The 24,942-nt window shown below is 44.1% G+C and overlaps 1 protein-coding gene across 1 annotated transcript in view; it reads left to right on the top strand.

The window, feature by feature from the left end:
- The first annotated feature begins 517 nt into the window (after positions 1 to 517).
- cacna1ha (calcium channel, voltage-dependent, T type, alpha 1H subunit a) overlaps positions 518 to 24,942 on the top strand; it is a 125,607-nt gene continuing 101,182 nt past the window's right edge. The window contains exon 1 of the mRNA XM_037089131.1: positions 518 to 978. Coding sequence (XP_036945026.1) covers positions 518 to 978 — 461 coding nt within the window. The remainder of the gene's footprint in view (positions 979 to 24,942) is intronic.

The following is a 24,942-nucleotide window of genomic DNA, read 5'->3' as shown; positions in this document are numbered from 1 at the left end:
GAGCAAACAGTTGTCCCCCCTCGTGCGCAAAATAGTGAGTTTAATGTAAGTGGTAATGCACTATGTTTCTACCCAGTGAATTGGAAACAATCCGATTTTCCAGCGTAGATTCTTAGTTTTGTGTCGTCACACTGTATAGGGATGGTTGATGTTTTCGTGGCGAGAGGAAGTGTTTGAACTGACGCCGAGCCTCAAGTGTTGCCAGGTTAGTAAACGAATATTGAAAATCTGTGCCTAGATTGATTTGGAGGCAAGCACTTCTGCGGCTGAGGCATCGGAGGAGGAAGCAGTCTGAGTGTTTATTTGGCTCCTCGTTTGATTTGTCTCCAGGTTGCTCTTTTGCCGAGTTGATCCGTCTCCCCTCACCCTCTCCCTATTTTTTTTTTCTCTGCATCTTTGCTCTCTCCTCCGTGCCATCACACCGTCCTCCATCTTTCGAACCCTCCCACTCTCCACCTCTCTCTAACCTTTCTCCCTCTGACCTCTCCTCCAGAGTGGCTCTGCCTGATGCTCTATCATGACTGATGGCGAGGGGAGAGCGCGCTTTCAGTACGCCGAGTGCCCGGAGGGGCAGGAGCAGCCGGAGGAGGTGCAGGAGGAGGTGAGGCTCGCTATACCGACGCCCTACAGGAAGGACGCCCCGGGTCACGATGTTGACCCCGGAGGAGGAGGAGGAGGAGGAGGAGAAGGAGGCCACGATGGGGAGGAAGAGGAGGAGGTGGAGAGGAGGAGGAGAGGCAGCGGTGATGGAGGAGACTGGAGCCCTGAGGTTCAGGAGCATGAGGACCAGGAGCCGGAGCTGGAGGTGGAAGTTGGACCGACACTTGGAGTTCGCATCACGGCTCCTATTCGCGATCCAGACTGTGTCTCCGAGGAAGAGGAGCAGCAGCCATGGCCGGCCCTGGCCCCCGTGGCCTTCTTCTGCTTAAAGCAAACAACAAGGCCTCGCAACTGGTGTCTTCGCTTCGTCTGTAACCCATATCCTTTCACATGCTGGAAACCTAACTCAGTGTCACGCCTGCCTGGTAAGACCAAATATGTCCTGTTATTTCCCTCATCTCTCGATTAAAAGGTATGTGATTCATATGATGGTGTAGTCAGCTGTTGCAGCTTACTGAAAGCCTTATGCTAGCATATAAACGGTGCATTTTGCTTGCTCCTTTGAGACTAAACAAGCACCAGTATCTGGCTCCACACTGGCGAGACTTGACAGGTCATTTGTCTGACCACTGGGGTTAAACCTCCCAGGATCCTGTTGTTTGGGCATGTGGGGTGAGTGATGAAGTGTGTGGCAGTATGTGTAAGACTAACTGATGTCGCTGCAGTTGTTTTGAGCTCATCTTCATCGGGAAACGTTACCTTTACCAAGATCTAAAGTTTTTTTCTGTATGGTCAAAAGAAGCTATTAGTTACCAATCCCGGCGTCATTCAGACCCCAGCGGCGCGCCTGGGTTAAAGAGGTGGTGTCACCTCCGGGGGGCCACTAATGGAGCTTTCAAGATGTCAAGAGTGCATTCGGATACACACTACAGCAGGACTGCATGTTGGAAAAAACAAATGCATTGCTGTATTTTGGTTTTCTGCAATATCTAAAAGAATTTTCACTAGATAATTGAGTAGCTGCACTTGATAAGGATTAATACTTCTACAATGATTGGGGTGATTTTGTATGTGTGCAAATTTGATCAAACAGCCAAATCAGCCACTATAGTGGCTGCTTAAAATGCTGAAAAAACACGCTTTGCCTAGTTTGGTGGTGCTACATGGCAGACTCCGAGGCCGAGAACCTGCTCCCTCTGTAGATATAAAGGGCTCATTCTAAGGTAATTAAAACTATGCTTAGTTTCAGGTGATTATACACCAATGCAAACATAACCATCAATGTCACATTTCTGCTGGTAAACCCTGTAAATCTCACACACTGTTCCTTTTAAGCAAAATGTGTTTAATTTGTCCAAATTTGACCACATCTGTGACTATAAACTGTGCATTTGGGCCGCATCAAGCCGAGAGACAAATCTCCCAAATGTCAATTTCTCTTATACAGCACGTTTGCATTGAGGCATCATCATCGTTAATGTAAACGAAAAGAACAGGGTGAGATCTCTTTGTCCATATTGACGTTTCAGGGTCCGCCGGGAATCGTGCTCCTTTCAGGTCACGTTTGGTCAACATCCCTCCACTGATTACAGCATGAATGCATGTCAGATGTCATCAATTTAGCTCCGCAATGTTTACGTGTTTCCTCTCTTATTTAGGTATACCCTACCCAGACTTTATCCAGAGTGTAGGTTTGAAGTGCTTGATTGTTTTGGGATCAATTCAGAGTAAGTTGCCCTGTGAGGAAACACATCATTAATCACTTGTAACAGCACAGGTTAAATACAATCTTTGACATCACAGCATCCCTCTGCTTACATTATCTGGCAGCCATTTTGTGCTTTAAAAAAACAACAAAACAAAAACATTCATTTCAGTTTAATGCAAGGACGCCAAATAGTCCAAATGAAATCAGTTTTTAGCTGCTCATGTCTGTTTTAGCATCTATTATTACCCCTCAGCTGAACATCCTGCCTGGATAATTTTCATCTGTGGGATGTTTTAACACACTGGAGCGCAGACAAAGAAGAACATAATGTGCATCCAAATCCAAGCGCTGTGAAAAGAACTTGAAGATGAACCGCTGCAATGTTTTTTTTTTCATCCCTGATGCGGGGAGGTGGGTGGTGCAGAAGAACAAATTCAGGGCCGGAGTCATTTTTATTTGCTAAGTACATTCCTGTGCACCTGGAATCTAATCTGCAGAGTTCTGAGATTATAAAGGAGGAGATATTATAAGCGCAAACTTTCTTCTGTCTCCTTGCAGACTTCATTTATCTTCTAGTGTTGTGGGAAGGTTATGGCTGCCATAGATGCCATCTGACTGGCTGCAATCCACAGATGATTTCTCAGCAGCCCTTCACGATGTTTTGGCATCTTGTGTATTTGTACGTGTCTATGGCAGCCTGGAGGTGGAAGTGTGTCGTTTTGGAGATAAATCCTGACAAGGTTTTTTAAGTCGAAGAGGAGAGATATACTGCAGACAAGTAGATAAACAGTTCGATGTGCGCCGGTTGTTGCTTGAGTGCCGAGCTGCAAAGCCGCACCTAAAGATATATTTACCTCTCCCCCTTCCCTCACAAAAGATTGACAGCTCCGGGGAGGCGAGTTGATGATTCATACCGCACTCAGACAGGTCAAAACCCACATCGATGGGCTGTCTGAACGGGTCAGTGGGCGACCGCCGACCCTCATTAACGACCCTCCTCACCACAGGGAGTGAATATGGATATGATGCCATATGCCTTATAAGAACTTGTTTGTATCAAGGATCGATATGTGAAGCAGTGTTCATTGAGACATTGTTGGGACGCGTTTGTGTCCTAAATTTGTTGTGAACAGAGGGAGTAGACTTTGGCGCTTTGACGTGGAAGAAAGTAATCAGTCCGACGAATTAAGTGATTCCAATATGACGTAGGGTTCCCACATGAGGCTGTACACCGATGGTGGTGATGAGGGATGGAGCTCGATGTGCAACTTAATGCGAGAGCAACTTCTCACCAGAGGGCTGGCTTGAGGTGGCAGGCATCTAAGCCTAAGGGCGTGACGATGGTAGCTGAATGACAGCAAAGCGAGCGAACAATTTCCGAGTTCGACAGCTTAACAAATGGTTGGTTAGGAGACGGGTTGTGATTGGATGAAGAGGAGAATGAGCTGGAGGAGATTAGTGGGAGACCTGTGACTTAAGAGGCATGCATAAAAGAAATAGTCTTATGGGCTGAGATTCATTTCTTTTTGCTAGTGGTAGCCGGAAAAACGGGACAGGGAAATTATTTCTTCCAACATTATTATTGCTAGTGATTTACTATTTCCCTCGCATGAAGTTGTAAATGTAAAGAGGAACAAACTGAATAAAGAAACTCTCTTTGTTTTTCATGACTGAATAAACTGCATAAACAAACTGACTGGCCACCTTTCCAGCTTCAAACAGTGTTCTGGGGACTTTATTTTCCTCAGAGAACAGCTTGCTTATTGAAAAAAAACTGGAAAGAAAAATCTGTTATCCATACTGTAACAACTGATAGTTTAACATAAGCACCTGATATTATCAATAAAATTTTACTCAGATTCCTTAGATATAGGAGTGCAATAAAATATTGATATGCAATGTATCAAGATACTTCCTCTTGAAACAATTATCGGTGGTGGTGCCAAATATCATTAAAACATGCAACACATTGGGAATGATGGCCTATATGAACATGAACAAGTTACTGTACGCATGTGATGAAGATGCACTAAGTGCAGACTTCTTGTACATTGTTTCATCTCAGTTAATGTCAAATTATGTGCCTAATACCTGCACTTTGCCTTTTTACAGGTATTTTGTATCCTTCAGTTAAATAGACATTGTGATGTACGCTTAAACAATTATCTTGCAATGTATTGATTTTCACAGAAATGCTGTATCTTGATACAATCATTACCTCGGGCAACGTTCCGAGAACAATATCGTATCGTATCGTATCGTATCGTATCGTATCGTATCGTATCGTATCGTATCGTATCGTATCGTATCGTATCATGTGTTATTCTGGGATTCTCACCCTCAGATTCTTTTCTTTTTTCTTGAACAATTGCAACCAAGAGGACCTCTGAGGAGTAAAAAAAATAACTTTAGATATTGTAGAGATCAATCTGTAATAGGCTAGTATTTGCTGATATATTGGTTGAGCTCTATGACAAATGCAACCAAACGGTGTCTTTTAGTAAACCTTCCCTGCCTGTTTTTAGCCTTTATTGTTCAAACCCCATGGACCATGTTCATAATGTAGGTTTTCTGTCTAATATTTTTGAAACCTCTGAACCAAAGTTACCCTAATGATATCATCAGAAAAGCCTCCTCCAGAGCCACAGAAGACGCTGTTGGATTGTTGTCCTTAAAGAGAAACCCTCTTAAAACTGTTGGACCTGGAGGCAAACTGCCAAGTCAACCAATCATCTTCCCCACAAAGTGTCCCCGAGCAGTAAAAAGCATCTCCTACCGGCTCCAAGGTCTCTGTTTTCAAAGGGGAGCTTGTCTTTGGGGATTAATATCACAGTGTTGTATCCGCACTGCTCAGCGCAGCCACTGAGGAACATAGCCGTAGAAATGAAAGGCACGCATGTTGTGCTCTCGGACAGCGTGGGGGTGAAATTAAAAATATTACACAATCTGAGGTGGCTGCTCCTGCAGTGTGAGCAGTTGCATCCAAGTTACGAAAGAAATGATTTAAAGGGAACTGAATTGGCAGACTTGTGCAAGCATTTTGGATGCCATACAAATGCACATCTTGTTGGCTGTTTTTAAATGAATGTAGCATAAAGTGGTGGGGACTTTGGCCAGGTCTGTCTCTTCTCATGCAAGAACTGAGGGTGTATTTAGATATTTCAGTGATTGGACTGAATTGCCTTTTTCAGCTCGTTTTCACCTGTGGTATTGTTCCAGAGCAGAGGACTGAAGGGTTGATTAAACATATTATGCTGCATATCCTTTGAGAATATATAGAAATTGAGCCAGGAGATGAGGACAGAACCGCTCCAGCCTTATCCAGTTGGACATGCGGGCTTAAACACACAGGACATATGGCCTGGCAGCATGCTGTCTGGCAGATGTTAATGTTGCATTACGCTATATCAGTTTTGTTCTCATCACCGTTGCATGGATAATACTGCAGTGGCTGCTGAGATGCACAGCCACGAAGCAGATGCTCCCACAGGTCAGCACATGTGCCTCATCATACTTGCGATTTCCAGCTCAGTGCCACCGATGCGAGATGTGTTACTGTCAGGCGGCAGCGAGGATTGTTTGTACCAAGACAGCACGGCTAATGAAGAAGGTACACACCTTATCACATGCTTGGGCAGGTTATGTTTGAGGAGCCACTCTCTGTGGACAGATAATTCCTCAGTGTCTGTCATTGTGTGAGTTTGTGTGCAGGACCCTCTGTGTAAGCACCGCAGGGTTGGTGGTCCACAGTGGGCTATGTAAATATTATTTGCAGCGTAAATGCTCTGCCACTCGACCACACAACGGCACGCATTGCATCGGATAAAGTGTTAGTCTGGAGAGGAGAGACAAAGAGATAAAGTTACCTCTTTTTTTCACTTCTTGAAACACTAATCTCTTTTACAGCTGCGCGGTTAGTCGGATAAACCAGATATCAAACTGTTGTGACCAATGTGTGGCGTATAAAATCCAGATTCCTCTACCTCTCTGCAGGAAAAAAAGAACATCTAATCTGTTTTTTGGAAGCTACATAATCGCGTAAGAGCAGCATTTCTCATTCATCATGTTTATTATACTCGTCATCATTGATCAACTGACCTGCTCGGTACGTGCAATAAAAAGTCTGTGCTCCAGCTGCAGCGGTGAGCTACCGAAGGTATTTATTTTCCAGATACAATACAGTCCAACGATAAAACTGGCATGGATTTTTTTGTTTTTCATTTTGAATAAGACACACAGACGGGTGATATATAATGATTTCAGTGATGGTCTTTGTATCTGTGGGTCCATGTCGAGACACTTTGCTGTCGATGCGTTAAAGATCAGACACTGTCAGCCGATGAGCAGTCTTTTTCAGATGCCTGTGTTCCTTGTTTGTCACATAAATCATAGCTTGTGAGTGTGTTTTATGTGTTTGGCTGTTAACAAGCGACACAAAGATGAAGAACGGGAGACTGAACCATAAAAACAAACCCAAAAAAATCAAAGAATAGAGCTGACTTGGGGTCTCAGGCAAGTGATTACTCTTGCGATGATGTGTGGCAGTGCGGGTCTATTATTGTTTGTGTTTTTAGGGTTTTTGTGTTATTCTGTAGCTTCTCAGTAGAGTTCTTTATGTGTTCAAATCAATCGAGATGCAATTTTCTGAAAACTTTTCCTCATGTGATGTGACCTAGGTGTCTGCACGATGCTACAAACAAATCCTTGAGCCTGCTTAATGTGCCTCTCCTCTGCTGCTGAGAGCTACTGTGTCTGTTTGACCATGGTGGGGCTGTGGCTGAACTGCACACACACAGAGTCAGGCACTGGGCTGGTCGGTGGCCAGGACGAAGTGTACGTTTAAGCTTAACGCTGTAACACTTTGAGAAAGTAATTTTTAGATTTTTATGATTTACCGCTACCGCCGCTCGCTCTCTTCATTCAGCCTGCAGCTCGCTCGGCTACTACTGTTCAGCCTCCTTCTGTCTCCCTCCTTGAACTGGCGAGTCTGTGTATAGTATGCTTCTAAATGAAAGTTAAAAGGGGCAATACGTAAGAATTTGAGTTTAAAATGTAAAAAAAATAAATAAATAATAAAATGATTAAGAATTTGTGAATAAACAGCAGTTTTGACATTTTGATGCTTATGAGTGAGTACTAAAGGAGACTGACTGTTGAGTCTTGGCAGAGGTATGGGCTCTACTGGTACCATTCTAGTTGAGTTGGTTAATTTGATTGGCTAGTGAAAAAGCAAATAAATAGATAGATAAAAAATGGGGTTTCAGCTCTCTAAAATGCATAGATTTATAGCTTTAGTTTGTCTCGATTTTGAATTCTGTCTCTTTGTGTTTGAAGATGTCACTCAAGCTATAGAAACTTTTTATGACAATTTTTCACAATTTTACTACCTTTTCCAGACAAAAAAAACCCCCAGAAACATCAATAGCTCAAGTATTCTGCAGAATAATTCATACTGAAATATAATAGTTCACTTGTGAATTCTGCTGAAATGAATAGAAAACCAATTTGCGGCTTGTTTGACAGTAATTTAAAGCAGCCAGTGGTCCACACGCTACAGCATGCCACATCCTAAGCAGAACTCCATCCAGTAGATAATAGAGTGCAGTCCATTATACCTGCATCGACTTTTTCCTTGCTAACACCTCCTGCGATGCTGTCACAAGACTGAATATTTAGGAGTCGGTGGTGAGATGGCGCGACAGAATAACAAGCTGATTCAGACTGCTGATTAGATCAGATTCGGGGGCCAGACGAGGTTAATCCATTACAGATGAGTGGATTCATCACGCTATCTGTCTCCATTAGTCATCCTATACTCTAAACATGGTGAATGGGCCTCTTGTACTTCCCTTATAAATCAATACAGATGAGACTCGCACACACACAGAACAGGGCATTTGCTAGATTTCATTGAACCCTTATTTGCTGTCCAACCGTTCCAAGTTTTGGCAGGTCGGACTTTAAGTCAGCTGTTCGAAGCTGGAGACAGATTTACAGCCATCTGATACTGGAGACAAACCAATCTGACTTTAAATCTCCAGCGTGAAGGAGCTCATTAAAGTGTAGTCTGGGATAAGAGTTTGCTTCAGGATGATAAGAGGCCTCGCTGTTTGCTGAGCGGCCTTCTTCGACAACCGCCGGTGCAGCAGTGATAAAAATGACCCATAATAAGCCCCGTCGTCAGGGCAGGGCGTTTGTATTGTCCACTTCCTCCGACTCCCACAGTGATGCCATCTCGAAACAGCTCTTTCTCTTAGTGTGTGTATTTATGTCTTAAGATGACTTCATCGCTGCGGTGTGAGAGATGAAGAGAGTTAGCCTTGATGTCAGCAGGTTGTCGTTCTCCTGCTGCCACTCAGACAGGCATCCTGAGGTGTGTGTGTGTGTGTGTGTGTGTGTGTGTGTGTGTGTGTGTGTGTGTGTGTGTGTGTGTGTTTGTGTGTTTGTATAAGCACAGGCTTCTGTGCATTTCTCCCTCTCTGCCTGTCTCGGTGTTCGTCTCGCTGTATTTATATTGAGCAGTGTGTCTGCCTGTGTGTGTGTGTGTGTGTGTGTGTGTGTGTGTGTGTGTGTGTGTGTGTGTATGTGTGCGTGTTCAGTGACTCATTTTATTTGGCCTGCGCTCATGATCACAACAGATTGGGGGTCAGGAGGGTGTGTATTACTGCAGAGACAGAGGGATCCTGTCTCTCTGACGTATAAAGTCCCTGCCCAGTGTGTTCGATTGTGTCTATCTTTGTGCATGCACCCGCACAGTGTATGTGCACTCAGGCTAACTCTGCAGTGTGTTTCATAACACAGGACCAAACTTTAAGGGATGTCATTTTCAGCGCTGCATTGCAAAAGGCACCAGATGTGGCACACTAATATTATCAATCCTGTTAAATATGACAACAAAAACCAGCTGTGCATTAACCCACATGTCTGCAGTTGTAGAGAAATGAATCAGTTACAGTTTTTTTCAGTCGCTAACAAGCACTCACCCATACTTCTGATACTTTTTCTAAACTCTTAACACAGACTCACACCTACAAAGCACAATTGGCCAAATGGATAATTTTCTTCTCAAAAACACATATTGTTAAATATATACTAACTCTTCATTTCAAAATAGAACACACCTTTCTCTGTACAAACTAACTTTACCAAAACACTGGAAATCTGACCCACAATGACATTATGTTGTCAAAGAATAACACTTGTTTTCACTTCAGAAGGTACATGCAGTCAGTCAAAGTACACCAGGCTTCAAAACACTGGCTATTGTTGATATTACTGCATAGACTTGTGTTTGTTTCAGTTTTACAGATATTTGCATGTAAAACATGCAATACAACATTTCTACACTAAATTTCCTGGTTGGGAACTGTATGTAAAAGCATTCCACTAAAAACCAAATCATTTTTTTATTCATTTACTGTTTACTACAAGAGGTACAGTAGATATAGGTACTGTTTACAGTGGGATAGAACAGAACACTTTTACAGTACTGCTTACAGTAAAGTGAACAAAATATCCATGAAACACAAAAGAACATTCTGAAAAAGAAAAAAAATGCAAAAAGCTCAAAATAATAAAAGCACAACATTTCTAAAGTAATTATCTAATCTCTGCGGTCTTCAGGGTTAGGCCACATGTTTTCATCAACATCGCATCTGATATTATCCAAGGCAATGCACCTGGGATAAAAGCGTTTAGTATGACGGATCCACCCTTGGCAGTTATCAGCTGTGATTTCCCTGCAGCCAGCATCCATGGCTTCAAGGAGGGACATCTGGTCATGTGGCTGATGGTCATAAACCTTCCACCTCCAAGCAGAAAAGAACTCCTCTATGGGGTTGAGGAAAGGTGAATAGGGTGGAAGGAACAGACGCACTAGTCTTGGGTGGGCTTCAAACCATGCTGTAATTGCTTGGGAATGATGGAATGCCACATTGTCCCAGATGATCACAAAGGTCCTCATGTTTTCACCTTCTTGATTCTGCTGTAGGATGAGGTGATGGTGGAGATCATCAAGAAAGGCAAGGAGGCGCTCTGTATTGTAGGGTCCAACCTGACATCTGTGAAGCAGCAATCCTGCGTTTGAAATCGCCGCACACATTGTTATGTTTGCCCCTCTCTGTCCTGGCACATCAGCTGTGGCCCTTTGTCCAATAACATTTCGTCCACGACGACGCCTTTTGGCCAGATTGAATCCCACCTCATCAAGGTAGATGAACTCATGAGGTGCCTGGTTGGCCTCCAATTCCATAACTCTCTGAAACAAAGTTTCAAATGCAAATCATGTCATTACTGTACACCATACTATGCTGTAACCAATTACAGTGCTGTACTGTCTAGGTTACCTGCTTGCAAAGTGCAAAGCTTTTAGAATTGAAGATTGAATTGAATATTCACTATACCTGGATGTATTGTTGCCGTAGCTCTTTGACTCTTTCACTATTCCTCTCAAAGGGAACAGTGTAGAGCTGCTTCATCCGCACTCTGTGTTTGGATAATGTCCGTGCAATTGTTGTGAGGCTGATACTGTCAACATTTTCAAACATGTCATTGTCTTCTACAATCCGAGTTTGCAGTTCATGGAGTTTTATTGCATTATTTGCAACTACCATTTCCACAATGGCAAGCTCTTGATCATTATTGAGGAGCTTTCCTCTTCCCCCAGAGGGAGGAAGACGTTGCATCCTTTAGAGGGACAAAAAATTCTATGTTAGCGTTTCTGTATGGCCTTACTGTATTGACATGTCAAGTGAGAATACAAATAATCCATGTAAAATGCAATACATACCTGTTGGTTTGTCGAAAAATGCGTACAATGGAGGCAACTGTTGACCGCCTCACATTGGGCTGCACTCTTTCACCAGCCTCTCTTAGTGAAAGACCATGGTTGATGACATGGTCAATGATAGTGGCACGAATTTCATCACTGACTACCGTTCTTGTAGCCCTTGGAATGCCACCACCACGCATTCTTATACCCCTACCTTGCCCTCTCCTTGGGCCTGCTCCTACACCTGCCCCCCTCACTACACCTCTCACTGCACCTGCCCCCCTCACTACACCTCTCACTACACCTGCACCTCTCCTTCGTACTCTTCCTCGTCCAGACATTACAATGTTTTTCTTTTTACTGCTTCCAAGAGAAATCACTCCTCAAAGTCCTCCTTTTATAGTTATCAATGCAGCTGAAATCATTGGAATCAGCTGTAGTTGGCCCAATTTACCCCACATAAATCAGCTGTGTGTCAATTATTCAATTGCTAGTTCATTATCAGCTGAGATATATTGTTTTTGAACTTATATCAGTGCAGAAGTAGAGGATTTTATACTGTATCTAAGGTTTGGAGTATTGTTTTTGCTATTGTGGCATGTTGTGTGTTAACATTTGTAAATAATACAAAAACAATCCATAATTTTGTTGGGAGGTATCGCGTGTCTCTTAAGAAAATGTAAGCATTGTGGAAATGTGTTCACTGACTGCATATTGTGTGAAAACGACATGAAATGTGTGAATGGTATGGCCACAGAAGTCCGATGCTGTGCTAATTGTGTTTAGAGCTTCGAAAATGTGTTAACTGATTGGACAAACGCTTGTTAGTCACTGAAAAAAACTGTAACAGCTGTCTCTTGCACAAATGCTTTCTCTGCTTGTGTCAGATGCTCCACGCGAGCCAAAATGGAGTCAACATGACAACAACAATACTATACTAATACAAAAATGGACATGTTCAGTATATAGTACATGGTTTTATGGAGCATTTAAAACACTTGCCACATTCACTATGCTCAGCTCACACACCAGTGGGACAGCCATCAGGAGCAAATTTGGATTCGGTGTTTTGCCCGTGCTTTACTTTCTGAGCCTTAACTGCCCCAAAAATAATGAATTCACCATTAAACAGAACCTGACTTCTACAAGATTTTTTTGGGCAAATGCTGATACTGATATCAGTAAGTACAAAAATCAGATACTGATTTATACAATGATTGGTACCAAAACCCAAGCATCGTATTGGCACTGCAATGGTGACATTTTAAGTGATTCCCAGTCGACTGTATGTGGATCATTATTGTTGTTCTGAAATGCAGTATAAAGGCACATAATGAGTCTACAAATATGCATTTTAGTTTAATAATGTTTGTTGGCCCTCCAGGTGTTTTTTAATGTTCATTTTCATGCATGCATGCAAGCTAGTTTGGGCATTTTCCTGTCAGTTTGTATAGTGTGTGTGTGTGTGTGTGTGTGTGTGTGTGTGTGTGTGTGTGTGTGTGTGTGTGTGTGTGTGTGTGTGTGTGTGCGCGCGCTTGTGTATGTGCTTGTGTGTTTGTGGTTGGGAAGGTGTGTGTGTCCACAGGGTGTTAAGTTGTGTGTGCTGTGGGATTACTTCCAGTACAGTAGGATCTTTGTTTATCCCCAGGCTCACTGTTTACAGGCTGCGTCACAAAATGATCTGGAACTAATAGCGCTGACTTTCATGTGTGTAAACGTTGGGTGTGCGCGCACATGCCGGAGTGTGTATGCGTGTGCTCGCCAGTATGAATGTGTTTGCGCGCATTCACTCAGGCAGTGTATTTAGGCAGTGACACTCCCACCTCGGGCTCTTAACGTCTGACTCCACAAAGCAGTTCTGTGTGTGTGTGTGTTTGGGTTTTTGTGTAGTTGTAGTTGTGCTGCTGGCAAGATGATCGCTACTGTCTTAGGAATTATGGATACCACCAGAGTTTGGGGCAGAAACACTGTGATTGGCCTACTGTGGCTGGTCTTGGGTTACAACACTCATTTTGCAGATGCTTTTGTCCAGAGACACAAAGATTGAATACATGGTTCAACATTTTGAGCAATACACTTATTTGCCATCTAGCTGTGAGTTAGATGTAAAGATAGACACCACTGTGTCTGTAAATATGAGGCTACAGCCAGCAGCCGGTTAGCTTAGCTTAGCATAAAGACAGGAAACAGTGGAAGCACTTGGCCTGACTGTCCAAGAAGGGTTGCAAGTAATGATTATTTTCTTTATTGTTCAATGTGACATCATAATCACAATTGATTTAACATTTAATCTATATATTAAGCTGATATCTTCAGTTTGGTCCTTTTATCAAACCGATAACCTTCATTAACCAGGTAAATGACATAGAATAGCAGCAGATTATTACGTTTGAGAAACCGTAACCAGCAAATGTTTAATGATTTTGTTAAAAAAAAAAAAAAAATGACTGAAATGATAAATCAATAATAATAATAATCATGTTCTTTTCTTTGACTAATCAATGAATGGACTAATTGTTGCGGCCAAAGATAATGAGATCCACCCACCACAAGAAAAAACATGTTATCTTGTGATGGGATGTTATAAGTTACCTTGAGTTTAGATTTGGTTACCGTTCAAGTTTGGACTGCACTTACCAGCATGTAGATAGACCGCACCTGAGATTTGGCTCATGCTTGTAAAAATGCTAATATAACAACACAATTCATCAAAATGTGGTTAGAATTGTAATATATTACAGACAGTGTAAGTACAGTGTAGTACAATGTAATATCCAAATCGCAGACGCTGCGTTTTTGATAAAGGGCAAGTCTGTGAGAAAACAGCATTATAATGAAGCACTGCTGAGCTGCAGAGATGTCCTGACCTACAGATCTTGATCTCCAGGTGGAAGAGAAACATGTTTGTTTTGTACACACTTTCAAACCGTCATGATTTTAAACGTTTTTTCCAGGGAAAATGCAATCCTTGATGTAGAAGCAATCATTACCACCAATGAGAATCATTACAAAATAAGTGCAGTATGATTTATTTCACCATATCGGGCAGCCCTAGTTTGGCCGGAGCCATCTGCTGTGCTTTATTGATCGTACGTGCGTGAAAGTATTATTTATCAAATTCTCTGCTCGGGGGTAAAAATGTGAACAACGGTGGGACGCATGAAAAAAGAGACACTGTGTCGACATCACAGAGCTTCGCGCCGGCTAACCAGGTTATGTTTCATCAGCGCATACTGATGAGTCGGTCGTGTCAAAGGTTACAGGTCAATCTGAGTGAAGCAGTTGGGTTGCTGGTGTTCAGGGTCACGGGGGTTAATCTGCTAAGGAGTGGACTATTGAGTTCTTGAACATCCCTCTGCTGTCTAAACACAGTAAAACCGGTCATTTCTGTGGAGGTCCTGGGGTTTTATTGGTGTTTAAAGATGTTGTGAAATTGTCAGTGCACGGCGATCCTTGTCACTGCTTACTGCACAGTTGGCCTGGGGGTGGTGGGGGTGGTGGGGAGCTGTGGACAGACATGTGTCACAGAGGTGACAGCTGCCAGACGCTCCTTTCCACCTGCTAGTGATGACAAGTGGCCTGATCAGACAAAAGAATAGCCATTTCACAGTGTAAAACTGCATTTATCCACCAGTTCATTTTTTTCATGAGTTCTTTCTGCAGATATAGAGAAAAGAATTTGTACACTATCTGAGATCTCTCTGCCCAGTTTTCTTTTCACTCAGGGAGCTGTCTGTCAAGTTCCCTGTAGTGGCAGTGCCAAGCTGATTGGCCCGCCTTTACCATGGGAGGGCTTTTTCGGCAGCTGTTGCCATGGCTACGCATCATGTTGATGATGGTCTAGAAGTCTGCGTTTCCACGGATCAACCCCCTCCCCCCCCCGCCCGAAACCTGCTCTGTCACTCTCACCGTGGAAATCCATACGGCAAATGTGATGCAGTCAAAACTCATGCTAGAGTCAGTATGATGAGGGGAAACGAGTGTGTGTGTGTGTGTGTGTGTGTGTGTGTGTGTGTGTGTGTTTGTGTGTGTGTGTGTGTGTGTGTGTGTGTGTGTGTGTGTGTGTGAGTGAGTGAGTGCAGCAGGTGGTAGGTTCGCTGAAAAGAGAGGACAGATGAGACGGATGAGACAGATGAGATTTGGGAGAGAAGACCAAGAGAGACAAGAACGGATGGGTGACACCAAAGGAAAACAAAAGTCAAGAAACGGAGGAAAAGAGGAAGCAAATGAAGTCTGAGATAGAAAACAGACGGAGAAGGTCAAAGAGTGAGGACAGGAGGTAGAGGAGCAGGATGTTGAAAAAAGGTGGAAGTTGAAAGTCAAGAAAAAGGGAGAGGAGGAAAGGATGAAAGGGATAAGGAGGAGGACAAAGTGAGGGATGATGGAAGGGGAGAGCTGCACAAGACGAAACGGGAACAGGACATAAATTGGTTATTTTATTCCGATCTACTCTGCGCGGCGCGCTCCCGCCCGACAGTCGGACACAGCGCTCAGCCAATCACAAGTGTGAGCGACGGTGAGCACGTAGCTCTCCGCCCCTGGCCACCTTCTATTGTGCTCTTTTTACTGTCTTTATCTAGCTAGCTGACGGCTGCGGCAGTGAAGATGCAGTGGCTTTCTCGTCCTTTAAGGCACTCGCTCTCAAACCCAGCCTCCCTTCTTCCACCACCCCCACCCCAGTCCTGTGTCTCTCCGAAAAAAGCTGTGGCTGAATAATGTGTGCTCTTTCTTTGTTTCTCCTTTCCTTCTCCTCTGTTGTTCTTTTGTCTCTTCTCGCTGCCAAAACGAGCACATGAGCCCTGACTGCAAATGCACCAAAGCACTTTATTATGATATGATTTTTTTATTTTTGATGTTGCTCTGTGGAGCCAGGGATCAGTTATGCATGTTTTTTTTTTCTTTTTTTTTTTTAATGCTGCAGTATGAAATATGCATTTGCATGCACACACTCTCGGCATAGGGTTGCTTTGGGTTTTTCTTCTTATAACAAGAGTGCTTGCTGAAATAATTCTGCACTCGTCATTCCGCTCGGTGTCTCAGCATTTGACGTGAATGGACTGAGTCCCAGGCTGTATTGATTTACAGGCGTGAGTGTGTGTGTGTGTGTGTGTGATGGTGCATGATGTTGAGCTGGAATGGGAATGGAGTTCACTAAAAGTGGATTTATCCCAGCTATAAAAAAAAAGGAGGAGGTTGGACTGATGGAGACAGCAGGTGTAATTGAAAACTGAGGGACCGCTGTCCTTCGTGGTGCATCTCTGACCAAGAAGCAAGAAATAAAGGGCGATAAGGCGATAATGTATTTTCTTTCTGGAGGAGGAGCTGTCGGGGATGGGGGGCTCCGTAGGGGCTGTGCATTGAGCTGGGGTTGGACTCATCAGTGGACACTCCCAGTCGCAGCCAAAGCTCCTTGCTCATCATCCCAGTGCTTAGTTATGTTTCTGGGTCACACTGCCTTGTTGCGTTTGCTGTTTAGTAGCTGTGCTGCTGTTCCTAATGAGCCCCCCCCCCCCCGGCCAACCCCTTCTTCTTTTTTGCTGTTTTTGTTGTGTGTGTGTGTGTGTTTGTTGTACTGCACGTGTGCGCCCGCTGTTCTGAGCCGTTTCCCCACAGTCGAGCTCCACATGAATAACACAGCAGCCCCTCACATTGCTGCTGATCACATTACTGTCTGAAAGATGGCTGGAATGACAGCAGCACACACACACACACACACACACACACACACACACACACACACACACAGGAAGGAGAGACGGAGACACACAATTTGGAATGGCCTAGTTTGTATGGGCAGCCTTTCATTTCACGAAGCTGTGTCTTGTAGGCAACGAAAAGATGATCGCACCTTTTCTGCCCTCAGATTTTGGCTTTGATGATCAAAACCAGACAAGGCGCTTGCGCGTGTGTCGCGGCGAGCATGCATGTGTGCACACATGCGGAGAGGATGCACATGTGTGTGGTAGTATGAAAGAGTAATGCAGGCGAAAAATGAATAAATGAAAGATCTGGGAAATCCATCAGCATCTAGCACCAGGTTGTCATGGCAATGCGGACAGCACGGCGCAGCACAGTGTGTGTGTGTGTGTGTGTTAGTGTGAGTGTGTGTGTGTAAGAGAGAGAGAGGAGAGAGATGGATGCAGATCACATCACTGCAATATTTCAGCATGTATGTAACTTTGTGTCAGCGCAGGCCTCCCTTAATGCGAACAAAGAAATGAAATCTCTCTTGGTTACCGTCTCTGCCGCACTCCACGTTGTCTGAACACGCCTGGAAAGGGAAGAGCCTCGCTCTCTGGTGTTGCGGGGGTTAATGTTTCTTCCTTTTCTTCTTTTTTATTTTTTATTTTTAAAGACTCTTGTTGTCCTCCTTGATCCACACACTTCACTAATATTACATCATTGTTTTTGTATCAGATATTCTAATAATGCAATTTGTAAACTGTGATTTTGGTGTTTGGTTTCGTACATGCAACATCTATTGCACATGTGTCCGTCCTGGGAGAGGGATCCCTCCTCTCTGACTCTCTGTGAGGTTTCTTCCATCTCCAGCAAACTGACCTTAAAGGACAACACAATTTCATGCTGTTTTACTTCCTTTTTATGTGGCGGACCCTGACACCTTCCTAGCCTCAAACAGTGTTCTGGGGACCTCATTCTCTACTGAGAACAGCTTGTTTCTTTAGTTTTGGAAAGAAAAAAAAATAGAGAGTTTGTATTTATTCTTAAAGTAAAACAAAGTGCAATAAATGTGACCTTATTTGTTTTTTAAAGCTCCTTCTTGAGCCAGTCGATGTGTTCACACTCCCATCTGTGTGTGTGTGTGTGTGTGTGTGTGTGTAAGTAAGAGATGCTTTTACAGCAGTAGTGTATAATGGCTACAGCCTGATACTTAACTGCATCTCCGTGGAGACCTGAAAATTGCAGCTCTCTCCACTTTCGGTCCTCTTCCCCCCCTCTCTCTCGGCTCCGCAGCATGTGTCTCCGCTTTGTCTACGAAAACGGGCAAGAGCGACTGTGTGTGTGTGTGTGTGTGTGTGTGAAGGAGGGTGAGGGTGCATAGGTGTGTGGGTAAGTGCGATGCGAAGAAGAAAAAAAAGTCACGGCAGCCTGGTATTTTAAACGGCGGAGCGGTGATTGAAAGGTTGATGGCGAAGAAAAGCGGCGGATTGATTCTAGAGCGCACGTGCGGGCGTTTCAAACGGCACAAACTGTGTGTTGCAATTTGAGCGCGTGTGCGTAAGAGACGGAAAGAGTAGGTGAGAGAGAAGTCTAGGACAGTGGGATTCTCTCAGCGAATAGGCTCTTACTAGAAACTACCTGGTTACTAGGCAACAGGATAGCACTGCTGCACATTGGAGGTTTTTGGGGGGGGGTGATGATCTACAACGCAGAGTGGAGCGTCCACGTTTACAGTGCTGAGTCAATAACTGTATTATTTATGATTGTTTTATTGCAAGGGTGTGTGTGAACGAGGGGGAGGGGAAGTAAAGGGTAAACGAAGGCGGTGGGTGCATTTCTGTGTGTGTGTGTGTGTGTGTGAGAGAGTGGTGTATCATAGAGACTGTGTGTCCTGGTAACATTTAAAAGAATAATAGAAGAGCTTTGGCAGCGGCTAAAAAGGGCAGCGAGGTGTTTACTGTTGAGTCCACACAGAGCAGTCGAGGCGACTCACTCCGCCTCACTTTGAAATAGTCGCGGTCGGAGATCGGGTGCCCCTGCCACCCAACACAAAGAACAGGAGAGAGGGAGTGAAAGAAAAACAATGGGTAGGCTAAGTTGACCTGCTGTCCGTGCTCTGCGCCCAATCGCTGCTCATGTCAGATTTTTTGTTTTTGGGTGACTTCGTATCCGCTGAATGATGTAACCCACACCAAACTGAACTGACAGTGAACTCGACAACAAAGTCGCTTGAATGTCTGCTCAATTGAATATACATGCCAAGCGTTATTTTTTTTCTCTCTCTCTTTTTTGACTTGAGTCACTCCTTCCCTGCCGCAATAACCGAAGATCTTGTTCAGTAGCTCTCCTGCCTGAAGAAACATTTCACACTGCGCATTGGTACAAAAAGCAAATCCTAATTGGGACACTTTGCAGCTGCAGTGTGAGTCACACACCAGGAGAGAGTTTATGAGGGTACAGTATAGGAGTGCATTCAATTACAGTGTTTCCCTCAGTCGCAGTGTGGGTTACAGCTTCAGTGCCAAAGTTCTGTATACTGACGCGCATTCATAATGTGGATCGAGAGGTTACTAAGATGGAATTGTCTCTATAATGGATATTAATATAGACAAATATTAATATTATTTGCATTTTTTTTTAAGACAGTTATTTAGTGGTACTTAGAAGTAGTCTTTATCCAAGTGCACAGATTTGTCATTGTTAGTCATTTTAGAAAAGCAGGAACATGTAGGGACCCGATAGACCTTCCGATTAACATGTCGACAGAGCAAGGAAGAAACCCAAGAGATTCCAAAAGATTATATGTGAAACTTATCTCTTAATCCATGTAAAAACAGGGAACAGTCCTCATTTTGAAACTTTAAACAGGATTCTGTAACATTGTGATGTCACAGCTGTTCAACCACCACCCCCAGTCATGACCCCATCACGGCCGTGGCTGCAAAAACACTGGCTGATCGGTGTGTTCGGTCTGCCAATGAGGCATCGAGCGGGAATAGGCGGGGCGCTGGAACCGATAATTCAAAGACAGTGGTGTGAACGTTTGATCTGTTCTAAACCAGGAAATAGACTCCTCCATGTCAGTGATTAAACCAAAACCAATGAACTGTCCTCCTCCTAAGTGATCTGTTGTTTTCTGGATCGGACTTGGAATTGTTTGTCTCAAATCATAGAGGTTACTCACACACACATGCATGCGCACACACACACACACACACACACACACACACACACACACACACACACACACACACACACACTATCGCACACAGTCAGTGGGTCGATGTGGATGGATTAATCTTTCACAGACAGTTCAGATGATCATTAATTGTCTCTTGGAGGAATGGATGCCTCATCAAAAGCATTTCTTATAAGCTGTGTGTGTTCGTTATTGTGTCCGTGTGTGTGTGGTAGACTCTGTTTAATGTCCATTAAGCTGTAATGAAGGAACGTGGCTCTCCCTGGCCCCCTGTCTGCCTTCTAATGGACCTCTATTATCCCAGTTCAAACGAACGAACGAATGCACACGCACACACACACACACGCACACACACACACACACACACACACACACACACACACATACAGACACACACTGTCTCTGCTGGTGATGAAAGGGCATCGTGAAGCAGCTGACCTAGCTGAAGTGCAGGCGGCCTGGTGTGTGTTAAACAGCCTGATTTTAGCTGGAGTGGCTATATAATGGTGCTGTTATATACTTGTCTGTAGAGGAGAGAGCCATACGTCACGCAGCAAAACGCTTGTTAAACTTAATACAGAGCCAGCAATTAGCCAAGACCTTATAACTGTCCAACTATCTTACTGTCCAACACAATTGAAAAAAATGTGTTGGACAAAAAATGAGTCGAGAACGCTGCAGAACAGGTCGCCGCAAAAGATTATTTTAAAAAGAACTTCCAAAACTTGTGCATGTAATGTGGTAAAACTAAGACATCCAACACTTCAGGAAGCCTCTTAGAAAACAACAAAGCAGCTCGAATTCTGCTCCCGCAAAGAGCGGGTTCGCCGCGCACCTCGTGTCCGAGCGAGTGCCGATTCATGTTTACACAAGTTCGACGGCAGGATACCTTTTGATATAATTGTTACGCTCTGCAACACTTTAATTGTGCGGGGACGAAATGCAATAAAGGAATTGTAGTTTCTAAATCAGATTCTGTGCAGGAATATCAGAGGTAGACTTTAGAAGACACGCCAAGAAAGATTAAGTTCTCAAAAATCTGCTTATTAAGTGGATTAGAATTTTACTTCTGCATCCACACTCTGTACGTCTCTGCCCTGTAGCAGTGTCATCAGTCCTGCGTGCGCTGCTGCCTCTTGTTTCTGTGATAAATGTGCAGGTCAGAGGTTGCTGACATGTAACTTGGGAACAACGTCAGCTATAAAAACCTGGCAGGAAACCCGTGGGAAATGAAGTCGCGTGAAGAACTGCCGCGATCTGTGATGCATTAGTGGTACCTTTTGCTCTTCGTTCACAGGCGCAGTGCTCTCTCTCTCTCTCTCTCTCTCTCTCTCTTTCTCTCTCTCTCACTGTCTGTGCTGATCTAATTCCCAGCTGGGGATCAATGGAGTTAAGCTTACTGTATCGTATTATAACTCCGGCGAAGTTTTTTAAATTGATGTGCGAGTGGTAAATATCAAGATTTTGCCGTGAACGCTTCCTCGCTGTCTGAAGCTGGAGACATGACTGAGGAACAGGCGAACAAAAGCGCTCTGACGCGAATCGAGTGCAGTTGCAAGGCATCCCATGTCTGCAAGACAGTGACTCACTCATGTACTATTTATTAATTCACTCCTTTGCTCAGGCACCCGTTTAAAATATGGCTGCTATTAAGGAAAGGATGCTACATTAGATTGTCTGCTCGCTTATTCTCTCAGCAGTGTTAGAGCTGTGGGAGAGAAGTGAATGAATGGATTTTGGTGTAAGTTAAGGCCCCTCTCGGTGTGAAGCGCTAGACCTCCGGTGCTAAATGTGTGCAGCTTGCAGTCGGCTAATTGGGGGAGCAGCATCATCTGTTTGCCACCAGCCGTTTAGAGGCAGATTGAAGGTGCCAAACTTTCTGGAAACGACGTCCGTTCAGTCGGTTAAATGGTTTGACGCCTCACCTTAACAGCAAATGAAAATCGGTCTGCCCTCTGCGGTGTGAAAGTGTGTGTAGCGTAAGTCTGCGGGTGTTGATGCATAATGCAGCAGGAGGACAGTTGTCACGAGCATGTGCGGTAGTCAGCATTCGAGTCTCCATGTGTGTAACTGTGTGTCGAACAGCACCCTGATAGGAGATCCCATCTTGTGTGTGTGTGTGTTTGTGTGTGTGTATATGTGCGTGTTTGTGTGTGTGTGTGTGTGTGCACTGCAGGCAGAGGAGCGCTTACATGAGTGTGTGTGACAGGCCTCCCACGCACCGAGCTCTGATCTGGTTTGTTCCAGTTGGCGGCCTTGTGTCGGAATGGCGATGGACACCAGACAGACCTCCTCCTTTTGGCGAGCTCAAGCGTCAGGCGCAGACCTAACGAGGCGCCGCGCTAACGAACAGATCAGAGAGCGGCGGACCAAGCGCCGATGTGTGCGTTTGTGTGGGTATGTGTGAGCGAGAGAGAGAGAGAGGGAGAGAGAAAGAGAGCGAGAGAGAGAGAGAGAGAGAGAGAGAGAGAGGGAGAGAGAAAGAGAGCGAGAGAGAGAGAGGGAGAGAGAGAGAGAGAGAGAGGCTGGTGTGTGTCGATAGGAGTGTCATCTGTCAGCCCGGCTCAGGACAGCAAAACTGAAGTCCATATTGGCCTGTTGTCCTCCACTTTATCAGCCGCCGATGCAGGCAGCAATAAACGGAATGAAAGAGTAAACAAAATGTAGGCTCATACAGTGATAAATGTCTCATCCCCAGTGCCGTGAAAAAAGTTTATCGAAATCGCCATCAATACACACACATCCCACAGCGATGTTACGGGCGATGAAATGAATTGATGAATGTCAGTGTTTGTAGTCTGAGAGATAATCAGAGAAGCACCGTGTCAGAGATGATAAAAAAAAAAAGGTTACAATTTGTAATGCTGCAGTAATCGCTCAAAGAGACTTTTGTCTTTTTGCAATCAGCTACAGATCAGCACCCTTGCAGCTGATGGAGAGGCAAGTCTCAGTTTTACAGTGGTCAGCTCATGTTCTGGGCCAGCAACAGACCGCTGCAGTGTTTTGACTCACATGGAACAAAATCTCACCGTTGGCCCACTTTATAGTTACACAGACCGATTTTGGGTGAACAATATATTTGCAGCTATAAACCATGTCGACGATTTACCGGCCCCGGTGGCGCTTCGGCACAGGGTTTTCACACAGGATCTGTTATGTAAAGTTACAGACTATTCCTAGCTGCCGTTTTGAATCCAGCAGAATGCCAGATGATTTGAATCCATGCCTTTTCAGACCAAACTGAGTGCATATATTCAGGTTTTTTCAGACACGACTGTCTTTTACTTACATTCCTCTTTCAAGATCATGGCCGACTGAACAATGTTTTACTACTGTTTGAGAAAGATGGAAATCTTCCAACATCCTTAACTTAGTAACGCGCTATAGCATCATGCTGGCAAAGGGGCAAAAGTTAGCATGTCTACCTGGTTGTCAGGCTTCCATCACTGTTGATAGGAGCTGGAGCCAATAAAAACAAAAAAAAAAGAATGTACCGCAGACTAAGGAAAGGGTAAATCAAACCTTTAATTCTGCTTCCCCTTCTTAGATAACAAGGGGGACATATAGAGAATGCTACTTGAAAGCTAAAAGGACTTTGATACTTCATGATAATTTTGCCCACATTTGATTTATAATTGGGTATGAGGTTGAAAACGTTAGTTGCTGTCCGAGAAAACCGGTCATTGATCTTGAAAACAAGTGAACTGAAGTGAAGTGAAGCAATATTTTAGAGGTTTTTAGACAATGTACTGATGCAGCATCAAGTCTGAGACGAAATCACTTTGTAGTATAAAGCTTCAAAACTTCAAACGGCTATCAACGTGTCGTTTAAACCCCTGATCTTTCTTTGAAGCGTCCATGTTGCTCGATACCCACATTACAGCTTTAAAGCTCACGAGTGCACCGAAGTCGGCGGATTGACTGCATTTGAATGCAGGGCTGGTGCTACAACCTGTGGCGTAAAACTAGAAATTCAGACTGCAGTTGACTAATGCATCACTATATCAGATGTTACAGTTTATTGCAACAATCTAATATGTCTGTTAGCCTGGAAGAAACAACCACCTGTGTGTGTGTGTGTGTGTGAGTGTGTGTGTGTGTGTGTTTCCAGCCGAGTAGAACATGATGTTTGTGCGTCCTTGCATATCATTTCCTAATTTGGTAACTGACATGGCGAGCTAAGCTTTGTGTGTGTGTGTGTGTGTGTGTGTGTGTGTGTGAGAGAGAGAGAGAGAGCGAGAGAAGGAGAAAGAGAGAGAGCGTGTGTGTATACTTTCAAGCATCTAATGTTTTTTCTGAATGATCACTATCAGGTGCAGTCGATGCTGTGAAACGTGCGCGCGCCAACACATTCGGGAGTGTTATTGTTCAGAGGCAATCCCACTTCCCGTGTAGCGGCAGAGAGACGGAGGTGAAGCAACAAGAAAGCGCAGAGCCATTTGAGAGTGGGAGAAAACAATTCGACCATAAACATACCAGCAGGGAGGAGAGGAATATAAAAAAAAAGAAAGGACTCACGCTATGTCACTTTTAAAAACCAAGCTGTGTGCAATGAGTGGTGATATAACTTTTAGTATTCAGGGATTTCTTTTTTTTTTGTTCTAGTAGAAAATGACCTCTGCCTCAAATATGTGTCTGCTTTTGTTCGAGCATTTGATACTAACCCATTGAGATGGATAAAACAATGTTGGCCGTGGGAGGAGGGATGTGGCATTAACGGCCCAGCGTGGATAGCTGCTAATTTTACACTCATCCTAGCCCACCTAGCTTTGTGTCTGTACTCGTTTGAAGTGCACACTTATCTGAAGAGGGAGCTGTCATCCAGGGCTTGGACTAGAAGAAAGGGATGGCTGGAGTCACGGACAGGTTGTTCTTTTACGCTAAACTCATGACGGAAATGAGGTTTAGTGTTTGTGGAAACATTTTTCGTGGTGTAATCGTCATGGTAATTTTTATAACATGGTCCCATTTTCACTGATGGAT

The sequence above is a fragment of the Acanthopagrus latus genome, chromosome 23, assembly GCF_904848185.1.
Source record: "Acanthopagrus latus isolate v.2019 chromosome 23, fAcaLat1.1, whole genome shotgun sequence".
Classification (NCBI taxonomy): Eukaryota; Metazoa; Chordata; class Actinopteri; order Spariformes; family Sparidae; genus Acanthopagrus; species Acanthopagrus latus.
Note: the sequence above shows the minus strand (reverse complement) of the source record. Positions and strands in the feature narration are given on the sequence as shown.